General features: G+C 46.4%; 1 protein-coding gene across 11 annotated transcripts in view; it reads right to left on the reverse strand.

Annotated features, from left to right (window-relative positions):
* The window catches only part of LOC119178495 (uncharacterized), a 331,606-nt gene that overhangs the window by 94,711 nt on the left and 223,150 nt on the right, over nucleotides 1-13,745 (reverse strand). For all 11 annotated transcript variants that reach the window (XM_075888522.1, XM_075888511.1, XM_075888524.1 and 8 more), the window contains 3 exons: nucleotides 9,446-9,581; nucleotides 6,436-6,719; nucleotides 3,208-4,616 (listed from right to left, as the gene is read on the reverse strand). In XM_075888522.1, the coding sequence (XP_075744637.1) occupies nucleotides 3,208-4,616; nucleotides 6,436-6,719; nucleotides 9,446-9,581 (1,829 nt within the window). The remainder of the gene's footprint in view (nucleotides 1-3,207; nucleotides 4,617-6,435; nucleotides 6,720-9,445; nucleotides 9,582-13,745) is intronic.

Genomic DNA, 13,745 nt, shown 5'->3' on the forward strand with positions numbered 1-13,745 from the left:
AATTCGAACACGCTCAATTTGAACTTCCGGTGAATTCGAACTCATGCTGTGGTCCCGTCAAAGCTATGTGTATTCTTATGGGCGAAAATGCCCTGTAATTCGAACGCGCAAACACTTGCGACGGTTAATTCGAACATACCGCGCTCCGAAAATGCTCTCAGCACCATTCCCAATCCCGCGGCGGCACCTTTCAACTCTGCGCACGAAGAAGGAAAAGAAGAAAAGACTGTGGCAGATTGTTTACTCTCGCTCAAATGCCGATCTGCAACGCGCTGTGCTGTGCTTCTCCCTTTTCTGTCTCTGCACATACGGACCCTTGTCCATTCAAGGCAGCGCGCAGAGAGAGAGGAAAAAGAAAGAAAGCTGTCACGGAGAGTTGGCTCTCTCTCTAATGCCGATCTGCTTCTCTCCGCGTGGAGACGCTCCTTCTTTCTCGGTGCAGAGGGTAGCAGCAGAGAAGCAGTCGCTGCCGTCGCCTTTAGAGTGTGTTGGCGCTGTACTTAACCGCGCGCTACTATGCTTTGGAAACTGCGTGCAAAATTTATTGAATTGCTGCAAAGCAAACGTGTGAAGACGCACATCACCGATTACTTCAATTAATGACGGATGTCCTCTGATTTGTGAATATATGCAAGTCTTCTGAAGCTTCCCCAGCGTGTGTTCTTAAGTGAGAGGGAAATCGCATTGCACCCCGGCGCCGCTTCTCGGTCATGAGACCCTCTGAGTGCTTTCTCAATCCACTCTGCTGGCTGTGTGAGGAGGACGGCTCGCTCGGCCGCGCGTGGCGTGGTTATAAAGTCGGCGCAGGAGTTTTGAAAGAGCCGCGCCGAACCGGCCTCAAACTCCGTAGAAAACGATATACTTAACACACAATGGTCGGTTGGTTTTTTGATAGACTAATTTAGTTCGTTATATCCATTTACCAGTCAATTTTACTTTGTTACAAGAAGGTTTAAAATGCATGGTTTTCAATGGAGCTTTCAAGGAGAATTTCATTTACTTCATTATATCCATTATTTCGTTATATACCATTATATTATAACGAGGTTTGAGTGTTTTTGTCATAATTACAACATTTCCAGGGGTGCTACAGCCGACACTGGATCTACAGCAATTTTCAAAGCAGCAAAATCTTACATTTAGAGCTCTAAAATGCAAATTTAGAGCAAGTTACGAAAAAAATAAAACTTCTATATTTTATCACAAAAGACCAAATTTAGAGCAGTATAAAAAGAAAAGATGCCTTACAGTCAGAAAAAAAAGTATGCAGAAACCACTCAACACTACCTAAATCGTGCAGAGTATTTCAATAAAACTAGTATTTTGAGCCACCCCACTGAACAAACAATGATGTAGTAAACATTAGCATTTGCAGAGCCTGTCGAATTCATTTGACAGAATCTGTGAATTTGCATGTACCGTTTTTAGTCACATAATTTGCACACTTCTTTTCCGGATTTAGGGGCACCGAGAAGGGGTTGTGCAAATTATGTGGGGATTTCGCCAGCACATATGAAATATTGTGCCATAGTCCTAACGCACACAGTATGTACATTTATAAAAAAAAGAAATAAATTAGTGCACAAAGTGTACTTGTTAATTTTTAAAAAATTAGCACGTACTTTACCCAGTCAGATCGTGTCAAGCACGGTCTAGCGGGAATCAATAATCGCGAAGTGCGGTTGGGAATCATTGTACTTTCTTGAAGCTCTTTCGACAATGCTGCCAGAAACTAGGTCCCACTGACAAGGCGACACCGCAAGAACTAAGCATTGGCACACAATTGAAAAGGCCTCCTTCAATGGCTGGAAACATGCTTCCTCGTGTATTGACAGCGCCAATCATCACGTTGAAGTACTTTGCCGCGACATGCTTACCGTTTTCCTTGGCGAAATTCACAACGAGCTTTAATTTCACCGTATATATAATTACTGCAGCACATCGCAAGGAAACCATCAAAATGCGTCGGCCAGATGGCGAAACTTAAGCTTCCGAAATTGACCACGCGTGCATTGTAGCGCGGACGCAGAGAACGAGGAAAACAGCTGGAGCACCAGGTCCTCAAACGCCTCCGATGCAGAAAGTCGTCCGTGCCATGATGTGAGCATGCATTCTTGCCATTATCGTGGTGGTAGAGATTGGGAGATAGGGGGAAGCAAACGCTTGAGCAGTTCCGGCGACCCGTCAACGAATTCGTGTTCGAGGTGCGGTATTATAGGGACTCAAGTTCAGGGAAGTGCTCGGAAGCAAAGACTTCGCACTGGCAGCCTGTTTGACTGCGCTCGTCTGCTCGGCGAGGTGCGCACCCTGCCGAAGTGTCGAAAAGTCCAAAGGTGCGCGCACCGACGAGCTGGCTCGGGCAGGTTGGGGAGCGCAAAATATGCGAGTAAATATTTTTTTTTTCTCGAAAAGCTGGCAAAATATTAGAGGTGCACAAATTATGCGAGGGTGCAAATTATGCACTTAAGTACGGTAGATCTGCCAAGCTGGCGACCTTAAAGTTTAAGGGATTCGTGAAACTGCATAGTAGGAATGGCGAAAAAAAAAGAGAAAAAAAAAAACTGCCGCACAGTTTTCGTTTATACAATGTATATATTTTTTAGGGCAGCAGAAGTGTCATACACTGCTCCACATCGTTTCCAGTAACGTTTTCAGACGTCAGCAATCATGCTAGAGCCCCCAATCATGCAGTAGTATATATGCAGAAGTAACTGAACGAAATGTGCTTCGTCCCGTGAGTATAGTGCTAATAGCCCCTTCCAAATTATAATACGCTTTTCCGCAGGGCACTGTGTACTGCGGCGAAGGTACCTTAAGACGGTAGTTTAAGCAGTGCAATTTCAGCAAATTTTATGGTTTTGGCGCAGCTCAGTGCAAAAACGGCGAATTGTATCAAATTAGTGCAGCTGTTGCACCCCTGCATTACAGTTAAAATAACAAAGAAGTATCCCCTATGCTTTTCTTTGCTTCACCGTTTTAAGATTCACAAGGCTGTCTATAATGTGTAAACACTTTAACGTGCACTCCAAGCTGTAGCGAGTAGTAAGCATGGCGATATATACGCTGCATGTGTGATTGGTAACATTTTACCAGTGGTACCAGCTCTGAACGATGCTATGAAAATCTTTTACACGACAATATGCTAGTGGTGCTCAGTTGGTGGACTGTGCCTGCACTATGCATCAACACAGCAATAAATTTGCTCACCTATTTTCTGCAACAAAAGTGGCAGGGCGATGTTTTGACTCAACGGCTTCCTGCGTGGTTTTTTCCTCGGATTTTCCTTCAGGAAGCTTCCCATCTAAACTATCGAGTGACCCAGCCATCACAGGCTTCTCTGCCGAAGATAGATTGGTTGTCGCAGCAACCACTTCTTCCTCTATTGATGGGTCCTTCTCGTGCCGTTGACGCAAGGAGCTCAGCTGCTGCTCTGTTTTTGCCAATTCGTCTTGCAGCTGCTTGACTCTTGCAGCAAACTCTACCCTGGCGGTGTCCACAATCTCTGCGTAGTGAGCCTCTAGTTTGCTTTTCATTTCCTGGATGGCAGACGTCTTCTCCTCAGCCATGCCCTGCTCCAGCTGCGCTCTTTCGTTGGCCAGTTGTTCCACGACACTCGCGTGCTGTTCCTCCAGCTTCTCAATCTGTGCTTTATGTGCCTTCTTCAGGGCCTCCAGCGCCAGCTCGAACTGTGCCTTCTGCGAGTTGGCCACCAAGTTGTGCTCGGTCTCAAGGCTCCTGCGCAGCTTCCGCTGCTCTTCCTCGTAGCCGGCCTTGACGTCGTGCAGCTCTTGTTGCAGACTCTCTCTCAGCACCTCAATGTTGGCCCTGTGCTCCGACTTCAAAGCCTCTATCTCTGCGGCATGCTTGACCTCCAGCTTTCTCTCGATGTTCTCCAACTCCTGGTCGTACTCGAGTCTCTGGGAGCCGAGCGTGTCTGCGTACTGCTCCACTTCGTGCTTCAGTAGAAGCAGCTCTTCCTCTTTCAACTTCACCTCTTCCTGATACTGTTCCTGGCTTGCAAGCAGTTCTTCTACACGCCTCCTGTGCTCGGCCTCGGTCTCTCGCAGCTTCTCCTCCAGATTCCGCAGCATGAACTTATACTCGGTGCGGACAGCCTCCCCTTCGTCTTCCAGCCTTGCCTTCTCCTCAGACAGCAGCTTCTCGTACTCAGCTTGCGCGGACTCAGCCTCCCGTCGCAGTGCCGCATTCTCTTCTGCAAGTCGTCGAATTGCCGTGCTCGGGTCGAGTGCCGAGTCTGAGCTGGCGCTCCCGATGCTCTCTGCAGCCTCTACAATCTCTTCCCTTTCCTTTTTTAGAGAATCCAATGCACATTGAAGAGATTCAGTCTTCTTCTGCTCCTCCTCGAGTGCAGAGGAGAGTTTCCGTACCTCCTCGGCGTGCCTGTCGATGAGCGCTGCCATTTCGTTTGAAGTCTTTGCATGCTGTTCATCTGCAGCCTGGCTGAGGGCCTGTTCCTTCTCCCAGAGACTGCGACGCAGGACGTCCAACTCTTCTGTCAGTCGTCTGCGCTCGTCGACCAGCCTGGCCTCGGCAGTCCTCTCCAGCTGCTCCACTTCTGCCCGATGCTTGCTCAGCAGTTCTTTGGTGCGCACCACCTACGAAAACACTAAGAATGCTTAGACTCCAGGCAAGCAAAAAAAGAAAGAGGTTTCTGAGAGTATGAGTGGAATGGCGAAAGGGCTTGCCACAACTTCAGCGACTGACAACACCACTTAAGGTTCCTGCCTCACATAGTGACCACATTCAACAGTGCATCTTCAAAAGGCACACCCACAAAAGAAAGAAAAAAAAAAGCTATGTAAGCAGTGATTGGTGTATACTTTGTCATGTTCTTTAATGAAAATACTGTGCTTAACAAATTTGATTTTGAGATTTTCTGAGCCACAACTACAATAGGATACCAGACAAGCAGCAGTGGGGGACTCCAAGTCAAGATTACCAGGAATTCTACTAGTACAGTTAAACCTGCTTATAACGAACCTCCATATAATGAATTTCTCGATGTAACAATGTTTTTATATTCCCTGCTATTGCTCCATAGAAGCACATGTATTTTCCACCTCTATGTAACAAAGTAACAGTGGAAGACAACCTTGATATAGCGAAATTCTGTACCTGTGATTATGTTTCGGGCCTCGTTTTTATTTAAACAGGGCATTAAGAGTGAAGCAGTGAACGTTAGTTCGCTCTAGTTCTGTGTATGTTGTTTTCGTGCGTCACTTATGCATCAGCAGCACGCTGCATGTTTAGATCTGGTTGCCGTTCTTAGCAATAATTCCAAGTTGCTGCTATCGCATTCGTTGCTTCGCCCTTGCGACGAAACCATAACTTTTCTTAATTTTGGACAACCGTGTCGTCACCACCAAGGGGATGCCAGACTAGGCGCTGATGGAAACTCTTCAAGACCATGGTGACGATGGATCTTTGGAGCTCGACTCGTCACGCCCTTCCATTTTGCGCCGCGAGTTTTCAGGCTGGTAGCTTTCGCGATTAGCCGATCAGTTCTGGCAACAAGACAGTGCGTTGAATGGAATGCAATGAACACGATAGCAAAAAATTGTAATGTTATAAGAAGTAAGGCTGACAGCCAACTCTTTTGGATCCGATATCGCGGAACTCCTAGGAAATGCTGGTGTGAGCAGATACGGCACTCCAGGGAGAAGTGTTCTTTTCACACAGTCCCTTCGCATTGAAACCACACTGATACTTGCCAGGATAGCAAGTGCGCCAGCGATCGCGACCGCTCTTAAAATCAAAGTTCATTATTACTACTAGAGCGATTCTCCCCCCCCCCCCCCCCATCACCGCGCTGTTTTATGCTCGTTCAAGGCGGGTGGTTTACTTTCTGTTTGAGCATTCGATAGCTATTCTAACATGCAGGAGATGTTATCTTATGCACTTTTCAGGCGATAGGGATGGGCCGACTCATTTGATCTCTGCTTCAGCAGCGCTTGCGCTCTGTTACCAGCTCGTGAAAGTTATGATGCCTGGGGGCATGTAATCAGTTTGGACTTGTTGCGGAACATGGCGGTGATGGCAAAAACCTGCAGAGAGCATCCATATAATTTATATCACAATAATAACGCAGTTTTTTACTGTAAAATGAGTGTTTTGAGTTATTTCTTCCTTCAGTCCCCCTTTTGTTTAATTTGCGCGTTTATTTTACGAATTTTCGTATCGAACATACATTAAACGAAATCCACTTTATAACAAATTTTTCCGGGAATTCATCAATTTTGTTATATCCAGGTTTAACTGTACATTTAAATCTGAGTACAGGAGAGTTTTCACATTTCACCTTTATTGAACTAGATATCCTGAAATTTCCTTGCTAAAGACACCTGACATACTCTGCTGAATATAGACTGTGCCGAGCCAGCGAAAAATCACCACACTGCGAAGTTTCCTGCATACCTGCTCAGAGAGGAGAGCTGTCTTCTCCTGAGAGTGCTGCTCCTCGAGGCTTGCCCTTAGCGCTTTTAGCTGCAGGTCTTGTTGGTGCTGCAGGGAGGCCGGGTCGACCTGGGCACCTGAGCACAGCTGCTCGCATAGGCCCCGGTAGCGCTCGAGAGCCGAAGCGGCGTCCATTTTACTGTGCAGCTCCCGGTATACTGCAAGCAAGTGCTCCAGCCGCGAGTGCAGGCCACTCCCTAGCTCCTGGCCCAGTTGCTGGAAGGATAGCACCAGCTGCTCGGCCTCTGCAGGCACGAAGGTGGTATTGAACTTGTCAACATAGTCATCATCTGTTGTATTGTCATTGTATAGCATGCCTACATTTTCTCACACTTAATTATTTTTCACTCTAAAGTTACTTACAACGTTTTCTTCTCATTGTATATAATACGCAGCCACCTATAACTCATGCAACATTTTTTTACACTCCCCTAGAATGCTAGCATCATAGAAGGCCGGTAGCACAAATCAACAGCCCAATTCATAGACCCCGAGCATGCGTAGCGTCCACGAGCAATGCGTGGCGGATAAGGGCTCACTAGATAACATTAGAGGGGATGCCGCAGAATAGCGTTGCTCTTCCCTACAAGATTAGTGAACAAATAAATATGATGGGCAGTGACAGAATTTCTAACAAATCTGCCTGCCTTGCTAGGAATGTCCTGAGTACTGAAACTGGTTGTGCGTAGTTGCATTTCATTAGCGAAGCTGTAACATAATGCTGCGTCAGTGGTGATAATTTTGTACTACAACCTTAGCAAGTACAGTCATGGCGACATCTGTGTATGGCATGTGAGAAGCCGGTTTTCGTTCAGCGGGATGAACAGCAGTTCATCCTTGAGGCAGTTTTGGGCTCTGACACAATTTGTCAGAGCCCTAAACTACTTCAAGGTGTCGCCCCACAGAGCTAAAACCATCTGCTCACGCGTTCTACACAGGTGTGGCAGCAGCTGTACTATTCAGTGCTACTGTTTCTTCTGCACAGCCATTGAACATATTTTTGTATTTTGTTTTATCATTATTTCCTCTGTCAACTGGAGTCAATTTTGGCCTTGTTGGAGAAATTTTCTATGATTCCCTGATATCATGTCACTGCTTCTGTGCTGTTTCCCACGCTTTTGCAAGTTTTTGCCCCTGATGTGCCACAATGTTATACTTGCCTTGCGTTTTTAGAGTTCCTTCTAAATCTATAACTTATGTATTAAACTTTGCAGCTGAGTAAAACATGGATCTCATGGTCTCAATAAAAATGCCTTGAACCAGATCTACTTTAAACCAACCTTACATTACAGTAACCTAATACCTGCATTATTACTCCAGACCCGATCCTTCTCCCGCTTATTAATTTTGCTGTAAATGATTACACATGTATAGAATATAGTGGTATTTGATTGTGAGAGAAACTGGGGGAATGAATCAGGTAGGATTATAATAAATTTACTTAGGATTGAAAATTTTACTCAATAACCCCAAAACAGGCCCAGTTTTTTTTTTGCCTATTACATCACATAGCCCAACATATGGGTTACAACATTTAAGGAAGCTTGCTTGGCATGAGAGAGTGCAGTCTATTTATTTCAAGAGCACTTTCAGGCAGGTACTTGAGGGCCACACACATACAACAGCAATATTTTGCTTGTGCTTCTTTTTAAGCTGTCCATTTGTGCAGGCTTTTAAAGGGGCGCTAGCACTTATTGAGCATGGTCAGAAAACGATGCCGATCTGTAGCCGATGCTCCTGAGAACATGCAAGCGAAATTTAGCACAGCACGACGGCCTGGAATTTACAATACATTCTCGAAGTCAGCTGCAAATTGCTTTTTCTTCTTTTGGCAAATGATGCTACAAGCTTAAAAATGACTCGTCAAAGCAATTGTGTCAGCCATTGGCTGATTTGAGCATGGTGCGCTCGGTCGATACTGGGGCCGCTACAGGAAGCCGCGAATTGTCTATGCGTGCACGCGCGATCACACTGATAAGACGCGTGTTCGAAGAAAAAAGGAGAAAAGTGCTCAGGGTCACAATGCACGCATGATGTATTTTCTTTCCCTGTGCCATTCCTCCCTGCTTGGCTTCCAGAACTTTCGTCAAAGACGAGATAAGAGGGAATACAATTGTAGCATGCAACAAATTATTGTAACTCCGCTCGTACTGGATGAATTATAAAAATTGTTGTGGCGGTGAATTCGTGAGGCAATAAGCTCCTTTCGTAACTCCATTCTATCGCGACTTGAAAAAGTGTTCCATGCCCACTTTAAGAGCAATGGGTTTTTATGAAATAAATACAAACCAAATGTTTTTATGGCGACATAGTTTAAATTTCTTAAACCTCATAATGGCTAAATGTTCCATACATAATTTTACATATAAAAAAGCCATATCTTTCATTTATGCCCATATCTTGTTTGATATGAAACAACTTTAGTGAGAACACAGTAGAGCCATAATAGTTGAATAAATATACACTGCATTTTGAAACCATTTCAGTACCAAGTTAGGTGATGTATTAGCACTTCATAACCAGGATTATTATTCTTAACACAACACCTTAACTAATACCAGAAAAAGCATGCTCATTCATGATTCCTAACATCACAAGTAAAATGTTTTGCACTGATCACAAGTTTATAGTGGCATCGATTAAGCCAGTAAGAAAGAATTTTTACAATTTCTTTCCCGGTATATCCCGCTGTCAAGCAAGCCTTCATAAAAAAACCTTAATGTAAAGGCTGCCATGGCCCCAAACAATTGACTATTTTACCAATAAAGAGATATAGGAGGACGAAAACTGCTTTCTGATGCCAGTCATTAATTATTAAGGAGTCCGTGTGACCAGGTGGCATATAAGTGCGGTATTTCGTAATCAATGTAAATATTCGGTGCATCTACGCGAATGCGACATAGATGCGTCACATTTCTGCCACGGTGCACCCACACAAATGTCTGTTATCTACTAAGGAGCAATGCCCAACCTTTCGCTGAGTCCAGATGCTTCCTGAGATCATGCAGTAATGCTTCAGCATCCTCCCCAGCTGCTGTAGGTGAATCTTCTGTTGCTGCGGAAACAGGAGTCTTGGCATACTTCGCCTTCCATTCATCAGTTAGGCGCTGCAGAGAAGAAATGAAGACTTCGTAAGACGTGGTTCATATTGTCACAGGGTCATGACAACGACGAAGGGAGCAGGCAGTAGATCAGAGATTAAACTGTTAATTCAGCTGAACTTGTGGCCACGTAAAAAGAAGTTGAGATTACAGCAAGACACTGGCACTGATAACGGCGAACTGAAGGTCGGTCGTCGATCAACTGACAAGCGGCGAATCGTGTCGCCATTTATACCCTTGCCATCGAATATTATAGCGTTATCGCTAGCGGCGACGTAGGTTCCCGAATAATATGCGACGTTTCCGAAGTGGGTGTAATATTAAAAAAACGATCTAGTAAAGCCTGGAAACTTCTCGAACATCATGGGCGTGGTTTGGGCTAAACGTAGTGTAACGGGGTGATAACAAAACTTGAGGAAAGGAATGTGGCATTGCCCCCCTCTGAAAAAAGCATAGTAACGATACTTTATTAAAAGATGAAAATACAATTCAAAAGACAATAAAAAATAAATACAGCAACAACAATAAAGTGCAGTCCTCAGGTTCGCGCATGAAATGGCTTGAGGCGCACGACATGGACGACTTCAGGACGAGCACGGCGCTGTTGAGAGTTTGTGATGCCGTTGGGAACGACCTCGTAGTCAAGTGGACCGAGACGTCGAACTACTCTGTACGGTCCGAAGTGCCGTTGCAGAAGTTTTTCACTGAGCCCACGTCGACGTATTGGCATCCATACCCAGACACAGTCCCCGGGCTTGTACTCAACAAAGCTTCGTCAAAGATTGTAACGGCAGCTGTCGGCCGCCTGCTGATTCTTGATGCGCAGGCGGGCGAGTTTATGAGCTTCTTCCACGCACTGAAGGTAAGTGATGACGTCGAGGTTCTCTTTGTCAGCGACGTTTTGAAGCATAGTGTCGAGCGTCGTTGTTGGGCTCCTTCCATAGACCAACTTGTACGACGACATCTGCGTCATTTCTTGGACGGTGGTATTGTATGCGAAGGTCACGTACGGAAAGATGGCGTCGCACATCTTGTATTCGACGATGACGTACATGGCCAGCATGTCAGCGATTGTCTTGTTTAGCCGCACGGTGAGACCATTAGTCTGTGGGTGGTAGGCGGCGGTGCAGCGATGGCTTGTCTGGCTATGTCTCAAGATCGCTAGAGTCAAATCAGCAATAAAAGCCGTACCACTATCGATGATGACAACCTCTGGGGCGCCATTACGAAGGACGATGCTCTCGAACAAAGAGCTTGGCTACCTTATCAGAACTACGTTTGGGTAGGGCCTTTGTTTCGGTCTAGCGGGTGAGTAGTCAGTAGCTACGACGATCTATTTGTTTCCCGAATTCGAGTTCGGAAATGGCCCCAGTAGGTCCACCCGGTTTGTTGGAATGGTCAGTGAGGTGGTTCGATTGGCTGAAGAAAGCCTGCTGGCCTTGTCAGCGGTGTTTTGCATCGCTCACAGCCTCGGCATGTCCTCACACAACGAGCGACGGCGGCATTAAGGCACGGCCAGTAGTACCTTTCTTGTATCCTCGCGAGCGTGCGCGAAATATCAAGGTGTCCTGCCGTTGGATCATCGTGCAGGGCCTGGAGGAGTTCGGGTGGCAAAGCTGAAAGCACCACAATAAGGTACTTGGCTCGAAGCGGCGAGAAGTTCTTTTGCAGAAGGCCATTTCGCAGTGACAATGACGTAAGTGCCCGTTTAAATACTTTCAGAACAAAGGAGGTCCTGCCCTCAAGGTATTCGATTAGGTCCCCGAGTTTCGAGTCAGCCCACTGGCGTTCAGCGAAGTCGTCGGCACTTATTGTTCCCAAGAAGCAGTCGTCATTCAGGTCTTCGGGCGGCGGTAGGTCGACGGGGCCTCGCGACAGACAGTCAACGTCTGAGTGTTTTCTGCCGGACCTGTAAATGACAGTAATGTTGTATTCTTGAAGTCTCGGGCTTCATCGGGCATGGCGACTTGAAGGATCCTTTAAGTTAGCTAGCCAACACAAGGCGTGATGGTCACTCACAATTTATAAGGGCCTGCCATAGCGATAAAGATGAAACTTTGACGTTGCCCAGATGATGGCAAGGCACTCCTTTTCTGTTGTGGAATAATTGCTTTCAGCCTTGGCTAGTGTAACTAATAACCAGTCCATCAGTCCTCTGCACAAGAAAGGCGCCGAGTCCAATGCTGCTTGCGTCAGTGTGAACTTCTGTTTCGGCGTTTTCGTTGAAATGCGCGAGTATCGGAGGCATTTGCAGGCATCCTTTTAGTTCCCCAAACTCATCCTCCTGTGGCGTTTTCTACTTGAACTCGATATCAGTCCTCGTAAGGTTAGTGAGGTGCTTGGCGATGCGGGCAGTTTCTGACGAAGCGCCTGTAATGGGTGCACAGGCCAAGAAATCGACGCACGGCCTTTTTGTCGGCGGACGGCAGAAATGCAGCGATGACAGCTGTCTTCTGCGGATCGGGTCTTACTCTGAACTTGCTCAACCCGTGGCCCAAGAATGAAAGTTCCCTATAAGCAAAGCGTCATTTTTCTGGCTTCAGGGTGAGTCTGGAAGTCTTGATGGGTTGAAGCATAGTTTCAAGATGCCAAAGATGCTCGTCGAAGCTTGAGAAAAACATAACGATGTCGTCTAAGTAAACAAGACAAGTCTGCCACTTCCATCCTCCCAGCACTGAGTTCATAGCGCGCTGAAAAGTCGCAGGTGCCGAGCAAAGACCGAAGGGCATAACCGTGAACTCGAAAAGGCCGTCTGGTGTTATAAACGCCGTTTTTTTTTCGGTCTCCCTCGTCGACTTCGATTTGCCAGTAGCCAGTCTTAAGGTCCATCGACGAACAGTATTTCGTGTTGTGGAGTCGATCCAAGGCGTCGTGTATCCATAGGAGAAGATAAACATCTTTTTCTTGTGATTTTGTTGAGGCGACGATAATCGACGCAGGAACATAGGGTTGTGTCCTTCTTCACTAATACCACGGGTGAAGGCCACGGACTCCTAGACGGTTGGATGATGTCGTTGCATATAATTTCATTGACTTGTCTTTTAACGACCTCACGTTCTTGCGTCGAAACTCTGTAGGGGCTCTGCCATAGTGATTTGGCGTTTTCCTCCGCTTTATGCGATGTTTCGTGACTGCGGTCTGGCGAATTTTTGATGACAATGAAAAGTAGTCTTTGTATTGTAGGAGCAGGGCCTTGAGCTGTTCTTGCTTATGCTTCGGAAGGCTCCAATTGACGTCGAAAGCTGGATGAGGAGCTTCATTCCACGGAGTAGATTCTGTAGAATCAGCGAAAGTGAAAAAATTGGTGGCTTCCATAATTTCGTCGATGTAGCCGACTGTTGTATCTTTGTTTACATGTTTGTACTCGTTGCTGAAATTCGCTAGCATAATTGTTGCTTTTCCTCCCCGTAGCTCAGCTATTCCTCTTGCAACACAAATATTGCGGTTGAGCAATAGGTGCTGATTGCCTTCAACGACACCGACGGAAATGACGACGCTTGAGCGAGGAGATCGGTGACTTTTTCTTCCAGCACATTCAGGGCACGAATTTCTTATAGCGTGTGTGACGGTAGTACTTTTTCTGTGGATAGTGTTATGAACTTTGCTCTCAGGTCGATGACCGCACCGTGGAGGTTCAGGAAGTCCATTTCAAGAATAACATTTCTCGAGCAATGCAGCTGTATGACGAAGGTTGCAAGATAAGTGTGGCTGTCAACGGTCACTTTGGCCGCGCAGATTTCCGCTAGTGTTACTAGGTGACCTCTGCCTGTACTAATTTCCGGACCTTCCCAAGCGGTCCTAACTTTCTTCAAATTCGTGGCGCGAGTCCCACTGATGACAGAATAGTTGGTTCCGGTGTCGATGAGAGCTGTGACGCTGTGGCCGTCGATGAGAATTTCGAGGTCGCTAGTTCCTTCCCTGGCTTTGCGGTTAGGTCGCAGCGTCGGATCACGGCTACGACGGTTCGCACCACTGTTTCGACGTAGCATAATCAGGACTTTTTGTGGTCGCGAAGTTTCATTGCTAGGGCTACATTGAAGCGATGACAGGTTCTTGAAGCTTCACCGCGGTGTTGTCGTCGTCGGCGGAGGATCTTTGGCAGTTCGTCGTGCAGCAACTGGACCTCCATCGGTTGCTGCCCTTAGTTTTCCTGATACGGGCTAGGCGACA

Source organism: Rhipicephalus microplus, chromosome 1 (genome assembly GCF_043290135.1).
Source record: "Rhipicephalus microplus isolate Deutch F79 chromosome 1, USDA_Rmic, whole genome shotgun sequence".
NCBI lineage: Eukaryota > Metazoa > Arthropoda > Arachnida > Ixodida > Ixodidae > Rhipicephalus > Rhipicephalus microplus.